General features: G+C 38.3%; 1 protein-coding gene across 4 annotated transcripts in view; it reads right to left on the reverse strand.

The window, feature by feature from the left end:
- Positions 1–23,786, reverse strand: part of LOC138809640 (phosphatidylcholine translocator ABCB4) — a 62,534-nt gene extending 38,748 nt beyond the window's left edge. Inside the window, exons 1-11 of one of the 4 annotated variants that reach the window (XM_069996389.1) lie at positions 23,690–23,786; positions 23,398–23,483; positions 20,458–20,512; positions 16,665–16,815; positions 10,908–10,965; positions 9,399–9,590; positions 7,522–7,693; positions 6,139–6,263; positions 3,235–3,406; positions 1,432–1,545; positions 15–125 (exon numbers count right to left, since the gene is read on the reverse strand). In XM_069996389.1, coding sequence (XP_069852490.1) covers positions 15–125; positions 1,432–1,545; positions 3,235–3,406; positions 6,139–6,263; positions 7,522–7,693; positions 9,399–9,590; positions 10,908–10,965; positions 16,665–16,815; positions 20,458–20,512; positions 23,398–23,477 — 1,230 coding nt within the window. In that variant the 5' untranslated portion in view covers positions 23,478–23,483; positions 23,690–23,786. Of the gene's footprint in view, positions 1–14; positions 126–1,431; positions 1,546–3,234; positions 3,407–6,138; positions 6,264–7,521; positions 7,694–9,398; positions 9,591–10,907; positions 10,966–16,664; positions 16,816–20,457; positions 20,513–23,397; positions 23,484–23,689 lie in introns of those variants that run through there. The other 3 variants (XM_069996390.1, XM_069996391.1, XM_069996392.1) reach the window with 3 other exon arrangements.
- Positions 23,787–24,056: the final 270 nt, after the last annotated feature.

Here is a 24,056-nt window from a genome sequence, read left to right on the forward strand (position 1 = left end):
ATTAGTCACAGTACCTTGATATTAGCTCGAGATGGGTAAGAAAAGTGAACATCACTGAACTCCAAATTCCCTTTGATGCTCTTTGGTTTGTATCCTCTTTCTGAAAAACTGTCAATTTTAGGATTCTAAATAAAACAAAATTCAATGACTATTTTATCACTAAATGAACAATTACAGTATTAAGGAATATGATTCAGCAAGCTTCCAAAGTAGACTCTGCAATAGCATACTATGTCTCATAGAGACAGGATGGAAGGTGACAATTGAATGTGTAATGTACTATTTAAGGAAACATCCCTTTCCAAAATAGATTTTTCTGAAAAGTATATAAGGAATATTCATGTCATTTTAGAAATTTTTTGCTTTAAGTTTCTGATACATCTTTATAAGCTTTCTAAAGGGTTAAATATGAATATGAACACAATTTTAATAACAAAAACAAATTATCATTGATAAGGCTCAGTATTTCAGCATTTGGGGAAATTTGGCTTATTCATGAATAGTAAATGTAATGGGTTGGGTTGACTGAATGATTAGCACAATATTCAGGTACCATGTAGACTTTCAACATATTCAGAAGCTGAACATCAACAAAACAGAGGTGTTATTTAGATCAAATTATCAAATTTTAACAATCATCTATGTGCTTTATTTGTGTAAACGCAGAGATATACTTTGCATTGTCAAAAGTATTTTCTTTTTACTTGTCAGTTCAAAGGTATTCAACATAATTGATTTAAAGTCTGTGAAAACAAAACCAAAGTCTGAAAGCAAAATTTTAAATGCAGGGATAATTGGGGGAGCCACACACAGCAAAGCATATTGTTAATTTTGGTTTTATCAATAATTTGTTTATCCTCTACCCAACCATCATGTATAGTTACCATAATTCTCACAATCTGGACACAATATAAAAAAGAGAAAAATTTTGGAAAAGGAGTATCTTTGGAAAAGGAGTATTATCATGAATAATAATAATACACTAGTACAAATGTACTTTCTGAAAATGAATTTGTGTCATTCATTCCTATGGAAATGTCATTAATTCCAAGTTAGTAAGTCTCACTGTAGGCCATGTGCCAATGGTTCATGCCTATAATCCTAGCTACTCAGGAGGCTGATCTGAGGATCAAGGTTCAAAGCCAGCCAAACAGAAAAGTCCAGGAGATTTTTATCTCCAATTAATCACCAAAAATCTGGCAGTGGAGCTGTGGCTCAAATGTTAGACACCCACCCTTGAGTGAAAAAAGCTAAGGGACAGAGCCTAGGCCCTGAGTTCAATCCCCAGTACTGGCACACATACAAAAAATGTTTAACTATATCCAGTGTAATGTATTCAATATACTCTATACTTGATTCATAGTGTGTACTCTAAAGCAGCAAGAACTGTTTAAACCTTAAAACAATAAATATAAAAAGGAAATGACTCACATTATCAATGATGTCAAAGACCACATATGCCGCTCCTCTTGCATTGGCAAAAGCATCAATACAGGGGGCTGCCTGGCCAATACTGAAAGTTCCAATTAGGATTGAAAAAAAGACCTGAGAAAAAGAACATAAAGAGAAATTATGCCACTTTCTGGCATTTGAAACATACAATATCAAAATTTTCTGGTGGTTTTAGAACTAGGGATATAGCTTGACTGTAAAGAAGTTGCTTAATATGCTTAAGAACCTGGGTTCAAGCTCTAGAACCACTAAAGTTTTCTTAAAAAATGTTTTTAGTAATCTCAATTTGGTGGGGGTGTGCATATTGTGGAACAGATTATAATAGTTTGGTACAAAATGTGCAATGATTAAATTGCATTCATAAGCACTTGTATTGTTTCAAAAGTGAAAACTAAAATTTTTTTAAGTAAGGATCAAAATTGACAAGATTACTATAGTATTTTATGCCCCAATGGGTTTCTCCAGCCTCAAAAATATTTTTTTGTCTGGGTTTCCAAACTACCTGTTGCTCTTCTCCTTATGTATAACAGAGGGGGTTTTAGGCCAATTTGTTGACACTAAAGCTATGCCACTAGAGAGAAATATTTTTCTAACAGTGTTATTATTAAGTTCTAAGTAATTTATGCATAATTACTTATAGAATTACAAAGAATATTCAATATGGAACACTATTATGGATATACAGATGGGCAGACATAAGATTTTTAACATAAAAATAACAGTTCACCCATTTATAAACCAGTAAGCCACTCCTGTGTGCATTGGTTAAAATTGTCTTTACAGGGTTATTCTGTACTATACTACAGCCTATTTCCTTTTATATTTTTATTAGGAAAATAGCTAAAGTGAAAGGTACAGAATACACTTTAGAAATTCAGATTAATAACATAATTAAGCAGAGAAAAATATAAATATAGAGAAAGTACTCCTTTCTTTTCAGACCTGATGAAATACCTACCTATACAGCAAATAACATTCATGTATCCATAACCCAAATCAGTCACACACCTAATCCTTTATGTGCAATTATTGATAAGGACCAGTAAGAAAAATGATTCTACCAAAATAGATGTTACAAGTTACTGTGATGGACCCTGCCCTCTGTCTGAAGGGCTTTGCTTATGCTCTGTCATGGTGGTCAGTATCCTCAGCCCAAAGGGAAGGTATCATTATCCACAGGCTAAAAAATGAGGAAATTAAGAGGACAATTTCATAAATAGTAGAGAAGGGATCTGATCTCTTTGCTCCTAAAATTTCAATAGGAATGAGGAAGTGAAAAGGGGGGTGAACGGCTCATCTGGAAGCTAAAGAAGAAATGGAAATGAGAAAAAGAGACTCAACAATCACCAAAGCCTATCCAACCAGCAGCCCTGACCCCCTCAGTGAAGGCAAATTCCACTGTAAGAAGCATTTTGAAAATGCCAAGTGTCAAATGACTCACAGGAACAAATCATATTCAAGGCCTTATATTTAGGATGACAGAGAAGTTCAGGTTTTACAAGATTTATATTCAAATTTATTCATTCATAAATATGTTCCACTCTTATTTCCTTTTGTATGCATTTCTCCAGTGGTCAAACCGGTATTGTTTTGCCCTCACTCCTAATGATCACTTCTATGTTTCAGAAAGCCAGCTCTGTCCACAGGATAGCAAAGATGAACTGAAAGTCAAAAACCTAAGAAAATGGCTCATCTCCCAAAAGGAGGAGTATGAAAAGAAAGACAAGGTAGATGGAGAATAATGATGTCATATTCTTCACAAATATTAGGAAAATTACTTACTGTCATTGCATTTCCAATAGTATATTCTTTTGATATAACTAGGGTGGATCCATACCAGAAGGCCAGTGCATAGGACGCATATATTAACAGGAAGGCAATGCCCATGGAAATGTTTGTTGAAATAGCTTTTTTAATTCCAATTTGTTTGGCATTTTCTAAATGTTTCTGATACCTACCAGAAAATGAGGAGGAAATGTTATAAGAAAAATAACAATTTATTATGTGAGTTGTATTCACTTCCTGTGTAGTTGGAGGTTTGTGGTACAAAGCCATCAAGGAAATAACCCCTTTGTGAGACCCAATTTCCTGGGACTTGACTCAATTCAGGATCAGCCTGTCCTAGAACAGATCCAAGCCTGCTCTTTGCTGGCCTGGCTCCCATTCCCTTAGTTCCTACCAGGCAGCCAGAATTCCTGTGGCTGTTTCAGGATTCACATCTTACCCCTAGGATATGAATGGTTTCTATCACCTTCCTGCCCAACATCAAAAGTCAGGATTAAGGAGGAAGAAAAGCCAAACAATAGCACCAAAATACAAATAGTATTCTAGACTCTTAAACTTAGTGCATTTCTCTTTTCTACAGAAAGGAAAATCTTCCTTTGATTGCCCTGTTGTCTGAGGAACAGAGATTTATATATGGAAACTTGGGGCTTCTTGTTTTGATTTTTGTTGTTGTTGTTGCTGTTATTTGGGAAACCATCTTTCTACGTAGCCCAGACTACAATAGCTTGAGGTACCCCAAGCCTGGCTTGATTTTTCTTTTAATTAATATCACCTTTGACTGTCAAGTTAGGCACAAGTTATTAAGTTATTAAGTGGTCACTGTAGGATATGTTTCTTCTTAATTTTTTGTTTTGTTTCATTTCTTAAAACAATGGAGTTAATAATGCCTACTTAGTAAAATAATTGTGAAGCTCATAGGTAATTATAAAGGTAAGTGTACATTGTTGGCAAATCTGTTAATTCCTGTTATTATTACCACGATTGTATCAGAATATTATTTCTTCCTAAATTTTGCTCATCACTATTTTTGAATGATAATTCAAATTTGTATTAGTAGCTTATACAATTATATATAAAGGTACAAATCTTTAGAACAATTCTGTTAAATTATAAGATTAAAAAATTACTGGCTCATATTAGTTATGTAGGGAGAGGGGCCATTCTCACATCTCCACAAGTCTATCCTCTCCTTTTAAAAAGTTTGTGCCCATTTTGGGGTCTGAACTTGGGTCCTGGCACTGTCTCTGAACTTTTGTGCTCAAGGCTAGCACTCGACCACTTCAGCAAGCTTCACTTCTATGTTTTGTGGTTATTTAGAAATAAAAGTCTCACAGGCTTCCCTGCCTACACTGGCTTTGCACAATTCTCAGATCTCAGTCTCCTGAGTAACAAGGATTTACAGGCATGAGCCACTGGGCCCGACTGAGTATGTCTCTTTTTTAACAAAGAGAATACACCATTCATTTCCAGTTCAGCCAAACATGATGTAAAATTTTATTTTATTTTTTTATTGATGTATAATTTTATTAATTTTTTGTCTTTTATTTGACAGAAAATAACTGTTAGGTTTTGTTCTAAAATTATGATTATTTTAATGTTTACTTTGTGCCAGTACTAGAGCTTTTATTCAGACCCTCATGCTCTTACTTGGCTTTTTCACTCATAGCTGGTACTCTACCACTTGAGCCATGCCTCTAGTTCCCATTAACTTCTTAAAAATGTGTGCTGCCCTTGAAAATTTTGTCTTTTTAACTACTAAAAGCACTCAACTCTTTAGGGCACTTTCCTATGAGTTTTTTCCCCCTGAATTCTTTGAGCAGAGCTGCTTCTCTGGGAAGGTAATCAGCATGCTACATCCAGGACTGGAACTACTCTTGTGTAGCCAAGTCTCCAGGTGCATGCAGCAAAGATTTCCACCTGCCCCAAGGTGACACAGAGCGCCAGTGACAGTGGTGGATATGCCGTCATTACCTTCACTTAGGTGGCTTGCTTACCAAGGCTAATGGAGCAGCAAGATTACACTGACATCCTGAGGTCCACCTGAGGGTTAGTATAGTCTGTGTGGACTATTGTGTACAGCAAGCAGCAGTGAGAGAGAGAAAAGGAAGATGTTAGAGAACCAGAAACATGTTGATTGGAAGAGGGGTTAAGGAATAGAAAAACAGAAAATGAAATGGAAGGGACTGGGGGAAGCTTTGCATTAACATCAGAGAATTTCCAGAGAATTTTTCTTTGAAATGGTTATATTATCAAGAGTCTTATACCAAAAGAAGATACTTCTCGAGGCCCATATTTTTTGACTACATTAAGGACTATTGTTATTGAAAGGAAATATGGATTTAAATAAAGCAGAAATTCTTTCCCATAGATGTATATTATCTCCACGTGGATCAGGATGTACATACATAATAGGTCCCAGTCTTTATGTATCAGTTGTATCTCAATAAAATGTTTTTGTTTGGTTTGAAGCTTTCCTTTGTTCTATGGAAGACTCATATGGCCCTAAAAAAATCCTGGGCTACAACCTTCAGGGTTCTTTTTTCCTTCTATATTTTAACTTATGGTCTTTAAGGAAGTGAAAAAATAAAAAAAATTAAGACATTTTGATAAATGATCTCAATATATGTGGTATTCTCTATAAGCCAACACACTATGCTTCATGCACTGATAAACATGATTCCAGAAAGGAAATCCCTAGGCATCATCAGATTGCCAAAAGAGTCTGAATGCAAGAGACTAAGGGAAGCGGCTATCACCCCACAGCCAGCAATAAAAGGTACTGTACTTAGCGATGTAAGGGTTAATATTAGAAAAGAGAAGGAATAAACACATACCACAAACAAAGGAGCAACAAATATAAAAGAGAGTTCTTTGAACCAGTGGACAAAGAAGCTTCCTGACCTTTCCAGCTCTTTGTTCTGGCCCCCGAAAGCTATCACGGTCCTGATGGCCCCAAGAGCCTCTTCTGCCACAGCACCTGCTTTTGCATACGCAGCTAGTTCTCTGTCACTAAATGCAGAGAGAATCTGGACAGAAAGAGAAACAGTCATGACTTTCACATGGGGAGAAAGTTAAGAGTCTGGGCAGTCCCTTAACCTACTTTTGGTTTCCAAGTCCTTTCTATGTTTCATCAGACATCAACCCCATGTAGCAAACAGCACTCCATATACTAGATCCAATGGTGCTCATGCCACCCCCACCCCCACAAAGGCTAGGGATGATAACCTAGCCACAGCACCCCCACGAGTAATCAGGGAAAGGAAATCCATATACAATTCTCTCACCTTTCATACTTAAGTTTTTCTTTGAAAAGATTCACCCAGATTTCCTTTATTGTATCATGATTTAATTAATTAATTAATTAATTAATTAATTAATTAATTTTGTTGGTAGTGAGGCCTGAACTCTGGGCCTAGATGCTGTCTCTCAGCTCTTCAGCTCAAGGCTAGCATTCTACTACTTGAGTTACAGTGCCACTTCTGGCTTTTTCTGCTTATGTGGTGCTGAGAAATCAAACCCAGGGCCTCATGCATGCAAGGCAAGCACTCCACCACTGAGCCACCTTCCCAGCCCTAATGTATCATGATTTTGAACTACCATGAAAAGAATACCTTTAGAGTTACTCAAGGGCATTCAACTAAATAATAAGCTAGCTAAACAAAATGCTTTCTGAAAGGAATCAAGAGACAACACAAAAAAGAAACAAGAAGCTAGTAGTTCATTAAGTAAACCATCAACCTAGAATGGACAAATATTACAAGAAAAATTTCTCTTCATTAAAGTATTGCCTGAAGTAAAGATGTGTGTATGTGTGTATATATATATATATATATATATATATGTGTGTGTGTGTGTGTGTGTGTGTGTGTGTGTGTGTGTGTAGTTGCAATGCATTCATGAGTAATAATGGAAAATAAACAAATAGCAAGTTTACTTGAAAAATTTACATTTGTATAAAATAATTTGGAGGCATGTTGTATTTTAAATTGTGTATCCTTAAAAACACACCATGTGCATCATTTAAACTACTGTGCCAAGATATCTAACCAAACAAATAACATATAAAATCCCTCTTAAAAAACATGAACAAAAAGTCCTCAAAACTCTGTAGTTGAGGTTAGAACTGACATGTTGAATCCAATAAAATTATTTCCCTTCATATGAGCAACCCATTTCTGGTTTCTACTGATATTTAGCATTGAACAAGTACCAGCCCTCTGGATATTAAAAAGAACTTTATATGGGGTGGGTTAACCCTCATGAAAATGCTCATGTTTCACAGACCTTTGCCCAAACAGCTGTAGAGAGCCCCAGGAGAGGGCTAATGGCCATTATCACAAGGGTAAGCTTCCATCCTCTGATGAATCCCACTATGAATCCTGCAAAAAACGTGGCTATTGCTTGAAAGAATATTCCAACCTTGTCACCAATTCCTTCACTGATTTTGGAGATGTCACTAAAAAAGATCACACCTAAGTGGTTACAGGCAGGAGGTCTTCAGTTAAAATGGTGAAGTAGATATTTAACAAATATACAGACAAATAAAAAAAATATGTTCACAGTTCTGTAAGCCTCTTTCAGAGTCTTAGTCTTGTGAATGATACTTTTCCCACCTGAATTCTGCACAAAGGAAGAGAGTCAGGATTAGTTCAGGTTTCTAAGAGGTTAGTTCTATTAAAGTTGATACTAAGAAATTAGTTAATATTGTTAGAGAAGCATTAACATTTTGAACAAATGAATCAATTTGTTTAAAAGCAGGAGTTAGGAAGAGCTGTGCAATAATAATTGAGGACATTATTAGGCAAGTCTCATTTCCTATTGCATATCGAGTATTCCTAATCCAAAAATATAAAAATTTGTTTCCTTGCTGATGTTGTTTTGTTTGCTGTCGTTTTGTGTTTAGACGGGCTCTTGTTATATAATACAGGCTGGCCTCTGTGCCTCAACCTCCTGAAAGCTTGGATTACAGCTCAACATCATGCTCAATGTATAATCTTTTTGACCATTACATTGGTGCTCAACAAATTTCAAATTTTCAGAAAGAAGGTTCTCAATTGATAAAGTCTATGTAAATAGTTCAAAATCTAAAACCCTCCCCAAACTGAAAACACTCTGGTCCCAAATATTTCAGACAAGGGGTAGTCAACCTAAATAGCGAGGTAATAGTAAAGAGCTCCTTCCTTCTACCCTTGCTCCTATTTTCATGGCAACCAGTGTGATCCTCTGAAAATAGAAGTCTGACCAACGTGACCTCTCAACTCAAAACCTCCATTTCTTTCAGAGTGAACACTCAGTCATCACTAAGGCCTTTAAAGCTTTGAACCCCTTGATCTTCCTTCCTTTCTTGATCTCATCTGCTTACCCTGCTCTTGCCAGAACTTCCTGTCAGGAAAAGTTTAGCATTTTATCTCCCCCTGCTGGCCTGCTAAGACCAAAAAACAGAGACATTTCCTTTCTCTCCTGCCCACCCCCTACCCCATGCCCCCATCCCTGCCTCTTGTAGAACAATACTTGGCATATAATAGGCCTTCAAAGATTTGTTAAGAGAAGTGTCAACACTTAACTAAGGCAAGGCTCTGTGTAATTAGGCAATCATTTATTAATTCCCTCAACCATCTTATTGAAGGTCTAATACCTGTCAAACACTGCAGTAAGCTCCATGAAAAACAAATAAGCATAAAATCTATACACAAGTCCTCCAACAAACCTAATACATAACTAAAGAAAGGACTAACGGAGATGGAAAACTTCCTGTTATATCTCCAATTTATGTCATACACTTAATCTGGTAAAATTCTTATGTTTAAAATCTTCCTTCCCTTAATGAAACAGACATGTGGGAAACTGAATCTGCCACAGGAAACAATTTTATCTGGCTCATCAGTACCTGACAGTTTTGCTCATTGTCTCCCACCCTACCAACTAAGTCATGCCCCCAACCTCTTGAATTACTTTGAATAGTGAGCATTTACATGCAAACATGACACTATACTGAATGTACATTATTTACTGTATTTACGTACTGGAAGCTCTAACTTTAGACAAATTTTCCATTTCTGAAGAAGTTGCTAAGTTCCAATAAAAAAAATCTTCCTTCCCTTGACAAATGTTCACATAGTGCTCCATTTCTTAATGAGAACGTGATATTAACAGTAACTCACTCGGTTAGCCGTGTATTGAGTTCAGTGGTGCTGTTGACATCAAACCAGCTTATTTCCTGTCGTAGAATTGCATGAAAAAACTTTTGCCTGATTTTCTTAATCTGTCGGCCAGCTGCCAAAGTCCAAAATGAAACTTGTATATAGGCAGCAACAAGAACTCCAGCCCCTAATCCTGAATAGTAGTAGGCATACCTGGAAAATAATTGAAAAGGCTCTTTTCAATGCCATCTTTTGTTCATCTCTTTCTGAAGGGTTATTTCAGAATTGGAAACTAAGCAGCATAATAATAAGCTTCACAAAGACTATGAAGGACACTGTAACAAATACACTTTGACTTTGTTCTCTTTATAAATGACAAGATGGTGAGCTCACGAGGATGGCAAATCTATGTACTTGAACTGTCCTTGATGAAAGTAGATACACTGTTGTGGTTAATGGCAAAAATTGGTGCCCGTTCATGTTAAACTGATGTCAATATGTTATTTGACTCGTCTTACAGAATTGTATCCTAGATTCCTATCTTGTCCTGAAAAAGTTTACAACTAATCACATACTAAAAATAAGGGAGTAAACAGAGCCAATAAAATGGTTCTCAGTGTAATCCTCCCCACACTTTTTTTGTGCCTATCCTAGGACTTGAACTCAAGGCCTAGGAACTGTCCCTGAGCTTATTTGTTCAAGGCTAGGACTCTTACCACTTGAGCCCTGGTTCTACTTTCAGCTTTTTGGTGCCTAATCAGAGATAAGTCTCTCATAGACTTTGCTGAGTTGGCTGTTTTCACACTGATCCTCAGATCCTCAGATAGCTAGGATTACAGGTGTGAGCCACCAGCTTCTATAATATTTTTATACAAAACCTCTGCATGTTTTATAGCTTAAAGATATTTTAAAATATACATGAATTCACATCAATTTGGTGTGAAAACTTAACCACATAACTAAAAATTATCTTTAAAAATAGTTTCGATACTTTCAGTCTCACCCTCTCTATCACACTCCCCCACGAGTTTCCTTATTTCAAACACATTTTTAATCTAATGTTCCTAACTGTTTCTAGATAGCCACCTTTCAGGTTTAATTCAACAGGCAGACAGTCCTCATTTTAATCAGCAAAGTTAACTGATATAAACATCATGTTACAGGCTTTTGTGGCTTCTATTAGGAAGACTGAAGGGGGAGGGAATGCCATAAAGGACTCTGTTGGTTCAAATAATAAAATTACAATACAGATGACAGTCTAAATCTTAGGATTTACTTACCCTGATAACTGCACAATGGCTACATACCTCCTAAGAGTCACCCTGAAGTGAAGGGCTTGATGTATGTAATTTTATTGAAATGAGGGTTAGGACACAAATGAGGAGAGGTGGCTATGAGCTAAGATTACAAGTGTTCTATGTATATTTTTACAACTCCATAGTTCAAGATTATTTTTCAGTGAAATGTTAAAAAGAATTTGTCATTCACTCACACACACACATATATACATACACATAAATGTTCATATACCTAGTCATTTCTTCTTCCAGAATTCTGCCTGGATTTAGCATTGACAGTGAAAAATTCACTAGATAAAACAAACAAGAAAAATAAAGGTTGAAGACATATTGCCAGACTTTAAAATTTAAGAATCAACTGTGTAAATAATGAACTATATATAAAACAGCAAAATATAGAAATACACGGAATGGGTAGAGTTCAGAGAAATGAGGGAGAATTATAAAAGGAGTGACACTGATCGATTATTGTGCTCAAAAAACTGATAGGTTGAATTGCATCTCTTCTGTATACCTACTTGAAAATTATAATAAAGAAATGTATGTAAAGAATATATAAAAATACTATAATTTTCTCTAAGGAAATTCTCTCTCTCTCTCTCTCTCTCTCTCTCTCTCTCTCTCTCCTCTCTCTCTCTCTCTCTCTCTCTCTCTCTCTCTCTCTCTCCTCTCTCTCTCTCCAAACTCATGCATATGCACACACTTTTCACTTTAATGAAGTACAGGACCCAAGAGTTTTAAGTAGAGCACATGGCAGGCCTAGGTAAATGAGCTCTCCCAGGCTCTCCTTTCCAGCACTCTCTGGCCTTCAGTAAAGCAACTTCCTAAAACAGAACAGAGGGGATGACCAAGAGCAGAGGAGCAGGGAAGTGACAAATACAGAGGACAGAAAAATCAAAAAGAAATGATGGAAATGGAAAAGCTAAGATTATTTTTTTTTGGTGGCTCAAAATACTTTACAAATACTCATCTGTACATTTTTATGTTTTCCTTTTTCTCTTATATACTTCCTTACAACATAGGCAAGAGAAAGGCCAAATGATGTTCATTGAAAAAATTAATGACAGAGAAGATAATTAAAGTTGCTCAAAGAGAAGTCAATGGGTCATGGGCAATGTCCACTTCTACATTCTATACCTTGTTTACTAGGAGCATTAAATTCAGATATATTTAAAACAAAAGGGAACAGATTTTCTACTAATTTGAGCTAATTTGATAATGTCAGAGAGCCTTTCCTAGTTCTCATGTTTTCATTTAAAAAAATATTGCTATATTTCCTTGTTTGTTTTGAGACAGGATCTAGCTGTGTAACTCACGCTGGCCTTAGTCATGATCCTCCTGATTTAGTCTCTCAAGTGCTGGGGTTACAGGTGTGTGCCCCACACTCCACTTTATATTTTATTCATAGCTAAAATGCATTGAAATTTACCACGCACCGGGCTCTGCTCTGAATGTGAACATATGAGTTCACTTCAGATGTATATAAGATAGGACTATTTTATAAGAACTCAGTTAAAACATTTTTATTATCTTTCAGTAATTGTACAAAGGGGTTGCCATTTAACAAAGGAGTTTATGAATAGAATGCCACCTCCTTCAGCATTCTTACTTATCCCTCCCCTACCCACTCCTTTTCTCACTTTTCCTCATTTTAAAGAAGAAAGGAACTTTTTTGGCTTCTCAGAGAAAACTGAGGAAGAGAGAAACTTATTCTAAGTAACAAGGTTAGTGGGTGGCAGAGCTGAAGGTCAGCCCAGCTTGTGTGTCCTATGATCAAAGACCACCATACATACTGCTTGTCTAAAAACCACCATACATACTGCTTGTCTAAAAACCACCATACATACTGCTTGTCTAAAAACCACTTGTTTTCACTGTTTAAAAATCACAAAATGAAAAAGAGGAAACCGTTTATTGGTACTACACTCAGGAAATGGTAGGATAAATATCAACACAACATTATAGATGAAACACACCCAAGGTTGGTATTTCCCCATTTGCCTTGTTGCTTTATCATGTGTAAATGACCTGGGGGTCATGTTTTCTGAATTCAGTGTAACCTCCTTATCTTCTTCCAATGGGAGATAGGCCAGATTTATTTAAAACTTAAATTACCTTTGGGCCTCTGGGTCCTGATCTTACACTGTTTATTTCATTTCCAAGCTCTTAGTTTTCCTCTGATCATTTATTATATTGTAGATACTTTACATAAATCACCAATTTGATAATCTATACACAATTACCTTTCAAAAACGAGAACAGTAAGGACGACTGATTAATTCAACATCCTATGTTCACACACTTGGTGAATGGAGATGTGAGTAATAAGGACCTACATTTGGGATTAGCTATGAGGAGATAAATCAATACTGTTTTGCTTGATTCTGAATTGGACCATTTTAAAAATCATATAGAGTTCTATATGATTAATGAAGTGGTAGGAGTTCAAGCACTATTTAGATGAATGAAACTTGGGGATCAAATACACCTTGTCCCCTCAACCACAAGGCAATACCAAGTACATGCTGGAGCAGGGCAATTTCCCCACAGAATCTTCTAGATTATTACTTGCCAACAGACTTGGCATAAAAGATAACAAGTTCTTTGATGTTCTGCAGAACTGTTTTCTCTCACTCTATCCTTAAGGTTTTGGATACAAAATATTTTGCACAAAATAGTTTCTGCACAACTGAATCATTGTGAGGGAAAGCTCTGTCAAGGAGTAGCTTCATTCTGATGACAAGGATGGGCTTATTGTATTCACAGAAAGTCATTGTCTACATCCTCTTGTAATTTAAACCTTTCCTTCTAACATTCCATTCTCACTTGGCTTCTATGTGAGCTAGTTACCCAAGAATCCAACAATTCTAAAGAACAGACTCAGTAAAAATCACTTCTATTTGATGAGCTAGGACCTCAATTAACAACTCTCTTTCCTGCCCCCCATGAGTTTGAATAAACCTTAACTGAATTTAGAGTGAGTATCTCTTAAAGATTTCATGTTTTCAAAGAGATATGATGATACTATTTCCAAAAACTACAAAAGAATGAATATTGGAAATACAACATTTGAGGGGCTTCCTATTCCAGACCTCCAGGCCTAATGGCAATGTGGTGATAGAGAACCAGGTATCATGTACCAGAGTGTTTCTAATTTGAAGACTACACAGACTGAGTTGGCAACTCTCTGGAATTTATCACTCCAGCAAACACTGCTTGTGTGTTCCCCAGGGAGACCTTGAGTTTGGCCCTGGGCATAGCACACAGGACCTGCTTGATATGTCCAGTTTCAAAGCTATTCAATTGCATAATAACCAACAAGAAAAAAAGCTGCTCCAAGTAAGTAAGTTGTGGAATTATTCTAGTGGTTGGAAAAGCAAAAACGGGACCATGAAAATTGGTCTTTGTTGCTTTGTCTTAATCTGATTTTTTATTTGTAAATTTTGTCGGCTATAGAGGCATACACTGTAATCCCAGCTATTCTGGAGGTAGAATCAGGAGGATCACAGTAGGATGCCAGCCCAGGCAAAAGTTAGCCAGGCCCTATCTCAACACATAATCACGTAAGGATGTAGTGGCAGGTACCTGTCATCCCAGCTATGAAGGAGAAATATATAAGAGGATCACCATCTGAGGCTGTTCCCCAGCAAAAATAGAAGACCCTATTTGAAAAATAACTAAAAGTAAGAAAGGTCTGGTGTCAGGGCCCAAACTGCTACCTAGCAAGCACAAAGCCCTGAGCTCAACACTAGTCCTGCTAAAATTCTTAGTTGTGATAAAAGTTCATTTGTCAAAAAGTTTACCATTTTAACTGTATTTAAAATTTTTTTTTCTGGACTAGGGTTTTTACTTAGGGTCTTATCCTTGCTGGGCAGACACTTTACTGCTGAACCATGCCTCTAGCTCTTTTTTGCCTAGTTATTTTTGAGACAGGGCTTTGCTTCCTCACCAGGCTTGCGCCTGGAATATGATCAGCATATTTTAGGCTTCTCATTGTGGCTGGGATGATATACATGGGCCACTGTGCTTACTTTCTTTCCATTGGATGAACTTTTCTGGCTGGGCTGGCCTGGAACTATGATCTTCCCAATCTCATCCCCTTACCCAGCCGGGAGGATAGGTGCATGCCATTGCCCCCAACTACCGGTTGAGTGGAGGTTTCAAGTGTGACTGCTTGGCCTGAAACCACAATCATCCAGATCTCAGCTTCCCAAGTAGTAGGGTTTCAGGCAGGAGCAGTTTGCACTTAGCTCTTTTGAACTTAGAATCATCTTGACAAATTGAAACTATGCTCAAGCAACAGCTCCCCATTTCCCTCTTCCTCCAATCCCTGGTAGTTAGCATTTGTCTTTCTGTTTCTATTAATTCACCAACTCCAGATAACTCACATAAGTGAAATTGTGTACTATTTTCTTTTATTGACTATTGTATTTTTATACTTAGTTTTTATTTTATCTTTACTAGTTTAATAGAATTCCCTTCCTTTAAAAGGATAAATAATAGCCCATTGTGTATATGTATATATATATATATATATATATATGTCACATTTTATTTATCTATTATCCATTAATCTGTTTTTTTAACCCTGAGTATAAATCAAATTTTATGTGTTTCATTATGGGCATCACCTTGGCACATCTGTAATTAATATGTAATATATAGAAAATTAATAGTGAGTAGATCTAGATATTCTAAGAAGTAAAAGGACAACAAAGGAAAGTATTCTTTTTCCCCTACTTAGTAAATGATTTTTAAACTATCTTGTCTTATTTCAATTTCATCTGTACAGTGCTTGTCTTACAGTTTTAGTCACTGGTAAAGTTTAAGACACCTACAGGAAAGCTTTTCAAACATATTTTTTTCTAAAGAAAGCATGAGGCTGTGTGTGTATATGTGTGTGTATGCATGCATGCAACACTATATATCTTTATATATCTATCTATATATGTGTGTGTGTGTGTGTGTGTGTGTGTGTGTGTGTGTGTGTCACAGTCATGGTTGGGATGGTAGAAAATTTTGGGTTTAAATATTGACCTCAAATTTTCCTACAAACAAGTTATTCTTTCCAAGTCTTTGTTTCTTTATATATCACAAATAATACTATCACTTATTATACAGGATTGTTATTACGAATATCAAAAGAAATAGTGTCTGTATAGGGATTAACACAGGACCTAGCACATAGTAATGCAATGAAAGGATGCTATTACTATCACCCAACAACGACAACTAAACATGCAGTTCTCAATCAGGGAGCACTAAAACTCTTGGAATGCTATCTGAATGATGAGTCACTGTCCTGTTATCTTTGCAATGAATCTTGCCTTCCCTTGATCAGGTTTGATTTAGTTCTACCACTAATGGACCAATAAGGCTTCACTCAGTTTTCTCCAGCCTCTGGCTTCAAGGTCTTGGAGAATCAGAACCCTAAAGCTTGGCAAAAGCAATGCAAAGCTTCGCTTTCAATTTGAGAATAGGAAAACAATGACAATCACTAATGAGACTGTTTTGGCACTTCAGTAATTATAGTCCTAGAAGAAATTCCTCTGATCCATTCAGCGTATCAAACTCTAATCTATCTGACTGATTAGATATAATTTATGTCTAAAAAATAGAAAACACATGTAATTTTTTATAGAAGAAAGGTACAAGAGAAAAAATTAGCATGCAGAAACAAGTGAGCATAGCTAAGAAATATTGTCTAATATATTTTCAGTTTCTTTGTTCTCATGGAGAATGACTTCCCTGTTTTATTCTAAGTTTCCTGTGTACAGACATACATATGCATTCTTGTAAAGGATACATGTATTTCCTAACACTTCAATGAGTAAATAAAAATTTCTCTTGACATCTTACAACTGTTACAGTTCTATTTAAAAATCATTCACAGTCAATCAACAAGTAGATAATGAATATTAAAAATAAATTTCTAATCTTTTACCCAGATACATAAATATCACATTTTGAAAAATCCAGAATTGCTTACCTGGCAAGGAGAAATTTCCAGCATTATTAACAAATTTATCAGTCATTTCTCCAAATACTATCATCATAAGGGGAAGACCTGATCCATGAGCTATGGCCATGATGGTGCCCAGGAACATAAATAATTTGTCTTGCCAGTCAGAGTATCGGAACTAAAAAAAAAAAAAAAAAGGAAATAAAATAAAACTTAGTTTGTTAAGTGGAACATCTTTTTCCACCATGCAATTTCATCTAATGTCAGCACCATTTGTTTGCAAATGAATACATTAGAAAGATATTTCCAATATAAATCATTAACAAATTAATTTCACGATTCTATTTGGTATTTTTGTGAATAATTCAACCTTGTTACGTTTAATATTTGATTTAGGCAAATGATTTCAGTATAATAAGAAAGGATAAGGGCTGGGAAGGTAACTCAGTGATAGAATGCTTGCCTTGCATGCCTGTGGCCTTAGGTTCGATTCCTCAATACCACATAAGCAGAAAAAGCTGGAAGTAGTGCTGTGGCTCAAGTGGTAGAGCGCTACCCTTGAGCTGAAGAGCTGAGGGACAGCGCCCAGGCCCAGAGTTCAGCCCCCACGACTACCCCCCTCCAAAAAAAAAGAAAGGATAAAGGTTTGGTTTCATTATGAAATACTGTTGGATCTTTCAGAATTTCTGAGCATAGTAATGAAGAGCATCTAGAGGCAGACATTAATATACTCATTTATGCACACACACACACACACACACACACACACACACACACACACACACACAGAATTCAGAGTATTTCAAAGGGAGAATTAAAACTGGCAGCACTCTGACTTTAGAAGAGGAATTCTCTTTTGGTAGTAAAGAGCAACAAAGTTGCCATTGTTGGGAACCTGTGGGCTTTGAGGACTTAGTCATGGAGAGGATGCTCATGTAGAATGTTGAAGACAAGAGAGAAAAATGGAGGAGGACAGGAGACTGGCTTAGAATAGCAAGACGACTAGATGTGTTTTGCCACTTGAGCCACACATCCACTTCTGGCTCTTTTGATGGTTAAGTGGAGATTAAGAGTCCCAAGCTTTCCTTCCTGCGCTGGCATTGAACCATCATTCCCAGATCGCAGCCTCCTGAGTAACTAGGGTTACAGGCATGAGTCACCAGCACCTGGCATCCTCAACATTTTTTTGTTGTTTTTGTTTTTGTGTCAGTTGTGGGGCTTGAACTCAGGACCTGGGTACTGTCTCTGAGTTTTTTCACTCAAGGCTAGTGTTCTAGCACTTTAAGCCACAGCAACAATTCTGGTTTTCTAGTGGCTAATTGGAGATAAGTGTCTCATGAACTTCCCTGCTGGGGTTAGCTTTGAATTTTGATCCTCAGATCTTAGACTTCTGAGTAGCTAGAATGACAGATTGTGCCACCAGTGCCTTGCTTCTTCAACATTTTTGATTCTCATGACTCTTTCTGCCTAAATCTTTTTTTTCATTTATGCTTTCATTTCACAGTTTTTGCATTTCTTTTCAGTTTTTGAATCCTTTACTCTGCCTATTCCTCCCACGCACCCCCCCCACACACACACATACACTATCGTCCACTTTTGGAGACAATAGTTCTCAGGAGAATGAAGAATGAGTCAGGATGGTGGAATGGCATCTTTGAAAGTTAAAGCTGAGTCACACTGGGTCAATACCTAGGTGAGTCTGAATTTGGAAGTTCATGGTAGAAACTGAGTATGTGAGCAAATTGTTCTCAAAGAGTTCCAAAAGTTCACCTTGGGCCTAGGGTCAAATTCCATCATCAATCACATCTGACAAAAGAGTTCCAAAAGAGACAAGGGTCTGAGCCAGACAGAGAATGAAACAAAGGGAGCAGGTAAAATCAAGAGAAAATGGGGAAGGACTCCAAAACTTGCTATAAAAGGGAACAATGTCCCCAAGGCTCATTTTTAGTGGCTTCAAAGAAAGGGGGATAGAGCACTTAGTTCTATCAGCCGTTGCTTTAAGCATAGAGTCAGGCTGCCATGTATGGCTGTCTTCAGTGACCCTTACATAATATTGAGGACAGATTTAGTGTTTTGCAAACTAATCAAATCAGTTTCTAAGGCTACATCTTCAGTAAACCTAGATGTGTCTTCAGTGATTTAAAAAATCAATATATTTCTAAATTTTATTATTGCATAGCTTGTCATGAAATCTTTCAGGATATTTATAAATGCACACATATCTTTATAGGTAGAATGAAGATTAAATTTAATTTCAACTTAAAACCTAACTGTAAATGAAAATTTCTGTGTTATGGTGTAAATGTAGTCATATCTTTTCTACAGGAAAAAGATTTTAAAATTTTGTATAATAAAATTTTGTATAATAATATACTGTTTGTAAACAGTATATTTTACATGGCACTAAATTAAAATACTTTTACTCTATTGAACATTTAAAACAAGGAAAAAGAGAATGGATATAGGCTTTGTAGTGACCTAAGAAATGTGCAGTAGTAGATATGTTGGTGTCTTTGTGTTGGGCATTTCAACTAACTTAATTCTAATTTATTTGATAGTAAATAAAGACTGTCACTTTGCAACACATTGCATTTACCAAAAGTAGACAAACACTTTCTTGGCTGCCTCTGGAGACATTACAAATGAAAAACAGTTTAGGCCAGTTGTGGGACTCACACCTGTAATCCCAGCTACTTTGACGGTAAATTGAGAGGATTATAGTGTGAGGCCAATCTGAGCAAAGAGTCAGTGGGACCTCTTCTCAATCAGTAAGACCAATGAGGTGGTGTGCACCTGTGATGTCAACTTTACAGGAGAGTTAGGTAGAAGGAACATAATCTGATGACAGCCCTTACAAAGAGGCTACTTGAAAAATAGCTAAAGCAGGAAGCAAACAAACAAAAAACAAACACCCAGGTGCAAAGCTCTCAGTTCAAACCCTAGTACTCCCCCCCCCAAAAAAAAATAGAGAAGAAAATAAAACTATATTAGACTTCTTCCAAAAATATGTATTAAACATACCAGTATTAACCAGAATTAAACATGAAAAATGGTCTAAAGAAGAATCAGAATTCCTGATAGATATTCTATGTTTAATCAACTTTCCTGGAAATCAAATGTGAAAATAGATTTCTTATTTTAAAATATCTTAAAATATCTTCTTTAAGGAAGCTTACTGAAAGATAACTTGGAGATTTGGGGGCATGGAAGTGTGAAACAAAGCAGGAATGTGTTTCCTGAAACTGGAGAGAGTCCACATTGCAACCAACACACTGAGCATTGTGTGTGTGTGTGTGTGTGCGCGCGCGTGCGTGTGCACATGCATGCGCATGTGCACATGCATACATGCACGTGTGTGTGTGTGTATGTGCACATGCACATGTGTGTGCCTGTGTTGGTCTTGGGGCTTGAACTCAGGGTCTGGGTACTGTTCCTAAGTTTCTTTTGCTCAAGGTTAGTGGTCTACCACTTGATTCAGAACTCTACTTCTGGTGTTTTGAGTTAGTTCATTGGAGATAAGAGTCTCACAGACTTTGCTGCCCAGGCTGACTTTGAAGTGTGATCCTCAGATCTCATCCTCTTGAGTAGCTAGGATTAGGGGCATGAGCCACCAGCACCTGGCTCATATTTCATATTTTTAATTTCTGCCTGTGTCTCAGCCAGATACCCTCTGACTCTTTTATCATCCATCTTGGGATCTTGGGCCATTATGTTCAAGAAACCAAAAGGGACAGCAGGGACAGCAATCACTGTACTTGCCCTCTCACTAGTAATTCAAAACCCCAACTCTGAATGAAAAGTAGGATTTATCCAAACTTACCAGTGCTAATGGTCCAATCAAATTCACTTTCTTTGTTTTTCTCCTGTCTTGATTGCTGTAAAATATTTATATATAACTGTTAGGAAATGGTTCCCACATACTTAAGGAGTTCTAATAGGTAACTATAATATTTTTAAATTCAAAATGTGATGTCCACCATCAGTAAAAGTATCCAATTTAACCAGTAGTACAAGATAGCCACCCATACAAGGGTAACTGTCCAAGGTACTACATGGATCTATGGATGATGAGAAATGGTTACCTGCCTCAAAGAGCCTGCCAGCAGGTGAAGTGTGAATACATTCACAATGCTTGCCAGGGCAATTAAATCATGTTTTCTTTTAAAAATGCAGGTTGATCTAAAATTAGTGAAGACTACTTTTCTAAAAATTATGAAGAGTGCTGTTAAGAAATGTTTTGCAGTGGCTGGGAAGGTAGCTCAGTGGTAGAGTGCATGCCTTGCATGCATGAGGCCCTGGGATAGATTCCTCAGCACTACATAAGCAGAAAAAGCTGGAAGTGGTGCTGTGGCTCAAGTGGTAGAGCACTAGCCTTGAGCTGCAGAGCTGAGAGACAGTGCCCAGCCCCAGAGTTTAAGCCCCACAACCGACAAAAAAAAAAGTTTTGCATTTTCTTGTGATCCCCAGAACCAGTCTGGTCTCCTCACATCAGCCTATCTGCATCTAATAGCCATAACTTAAAAACTCAGCTCCTGCATTATTTTTCTGCTAAAATCACAAAGATTCTCATTTTTCTCAGGGTGAAAGTCAAAAAAGTCTTTATATTTGGCCTCTCCAACCCTGGATGCTCCATTTCCTTATTCCCTTCTGACCATATTTCCTGTGCTCTGGCCACACTGGCCTTTCTGTGGTCTTGTGAACACACCAAACATGTTTCCATCAAAGGGTCTTTTATTATCTGTCATCCCTGCCAAAAAGGATCTCCCTTCACAGACCTGCTCTTCTCTCTCCTCTCATTTCTTGATAATCTTTGTTCAAATACTGTCTTCAAAATATAGGCCAACTCAACCACTCTAGTTAAAATTGCTAAGAACTTATGATGGACACTTCTGATTTCCTACTAACAAGCAATTGTTTGCTTAGTTAGCATGTATATTAATCATGTTTGATCTCTATACAAAATGTAAACTTCATAAGGATAGCTATTCCTTTTAACTAAGATATATTTATCCAAATAGAATCAGGGGTGGGGAAATTCAGCTAGTGGACCCTATAAAGCTGGAGATTCATTTGTTCTACCCCTGCCAAGGCAGTCACTGGTAGGACCTGAAATTCAATAAAACTAGGAGCTTTTCTCATAGCACGTAACCATCAGTAAGCTAACACCACACACACAATTGTCCCTGGCAATGTAAGAGTCAACCCCAAATTATGTAGAATAACTATCACAAGGACTAGATGACTGCCCATCACTAAACACATTAAAGAACCAGAAACAGGTTTCTGCAGCAAACAACAGACCATCTATTTGCCGAGATACCCAAGTGAGCTTTCCTTGAATGTATAATCCTTGCCTACTGTTGAAAACTTCATCTCACTGTATTTAATTTCATTACTTACAGTCTAAGTTATTTGTAACTTCCTGTACTTCCCTCTTTCGCTTTTTTCTTCTTTTCAACAGAAGGCTGAGTTCCACTCTGAGGGCCTGCCTGGGCTCTGGAGGATCTTCCACCTTTAGCAGGGACAGCTCCTTTTTACCCTCATCAAATGTTCAGCCAGTGCAACACATAAATAGCCTTGTTCATGCAAATGCCATCTATTTATAGATCCCCAGTGGTTCTGACCCTAAATTTCCAGCTGATGAAAGCCACATTTTAAAAAATGAGAAATAATACAATCCTTCCATTTTTTTCTCCCAATTCTGTATGACAATAATGATGTTTTCTGGGAATAAATACACTGATTCTCAGAAGAAAGAGAGCAATGTCACTGTCCAAAAAAATTAAGAATGCTTCAGCTTAAGCATCAGATAGGCATATTTTCAGTTAACTAATCAGGCCCCTTGCAGCTTGAGGAGCAACTACAGAACCTGATAAATTTGTCTCTCTGGGTAACAACTCATGACACAACTCTGGGTGGCCTGGCATGAACTATACTAGCCTCATAAACTATTTGAGGATAAAGACAAAAAATGACTCATTACTCCCCCCCACACACCACTAACTGGGGCCTTCTGTCTGTGTTGAAGCCTATAATGTGCCTGTAACAAGGGCCAGGGAGTCAAAATCAGAGCCAGAACCAGGCCTGGAGAGAGACTCACCAGCAAAGCAAGCTGCTAAGTTTCCCTCCATTCTCATGAACAATGACTGACTTGGAAACACGGGTTAGGGAAGAATCGTGCTGACACTAATCAAGTTCCCCCTCCCTACCTTACCACCCAGAGAGAAGAAATAAGGAACCAGCCTACAGGAGGGAGAAGGGAAAGGATGAAACAAGAAGGAAGAGAAATAATTGGAGGAGAGGTGTGAGTGCTTCTCTATGTTAAAAGCACAACCATCAGCAGCAGATGTCTGTGAGAACGAATAATTTGATGATGGGTGATGAAAATTGTCTAAGGGACAGTTGTGTGGGACAAAGAATATTATACAGCATCTATAGCCATAGGATGATCCCTGTGGGGAGGGAAGGGAGCACTTTTAAAGACAGCTTCTTCCTCTTCTCTGTAAATGTTCCAACAACAACCACAAACACAACAACAAAACCACAAAACAAAAGACAGAGCCTGGGTGACATTACTCGAGGCCACTTCACACTTCTGCTTCAAGGTCAGCATTTCAGACAAGCCCTTCCGAAGACGCTTCTCAAAGCGCAACGGGATCCAATGGACAGACTTTCCCCCCCCCATAAACGTCTTTCCAGGTCTGAACTTGGCTCTGGCGAGTCCGGTGTAACGGAGAAGCAGGTGCTTCCGGAGATGTACCTGAGGCTGCCCAGTTCAAAGTCGGCCTCCGCTGCTCTGGAGCACCGGGCGGTTCCGTTCCTCGCTGCCTCTACGTCCATCTCCGCCTGGGGAGAAACCACAAGCTCAGGTCCCAGTGCCGGTCCGAGGGACTTAGGGGAGGACCACCATTTCCTCACGTACCCTCCCGAGGCGTCCCCAGCTCGGGGCCCAGGTCTGAGGCCCACCCCGGGGGGGAGGGCTGGGGGCACATCCCGCTGAGGCCGCCCTACGCCCCGCGGGCCCCGGCGTCCCCCGCTGCGGCCTCCCTCACCTCGGACCTCGCTCCTCTCTGGGGGCAGAGCTGCTGCTGCTGCGACCTGGAGACCTGGACTTTGCTCGCTGGGTTTCGTCCCCGCCTTCCCCCCCTCTACCCCAAACGCGTCGGGTCCCAGCGACGCCTCCCCCCCCCCGCCCGCCACCGCGGGGGCGAGGGTCCGGACCCGCAGGGGCAGCTCCGGCCCGCCCGCCCGCCGGGCTCGCTCCCGCAGGCCGGCCTGGAGCGCACCGCGGCTCCGAGCGCCGCCCTCGCCGCCAGGGGCGCACGGCCTGGGCTGCCGCCCACCTGGGCCCACTGCCAGCCGCGGCCCGAACGCCCCAGCTGGGCCGATAAGCCTGCGACCAGCCCCGGGCCGCCAGTG

Source organism: Dipodomys merriami, unplaced genomic scaffold, assembly GCF_024711535.1.
Source record: "Dipodomys merriami isolate MVZ:Mamm:240054 unplaced genomic scaffold, mDipMer1.0.p SCAF_5, whole genome shotgun sequence".
Lineage (NCBI taxonomy): Eukaryota > Metazoa > Chordata > Mammalia > Rodentia > Heteromyidae > Dipodomys > Dipodomys merriami.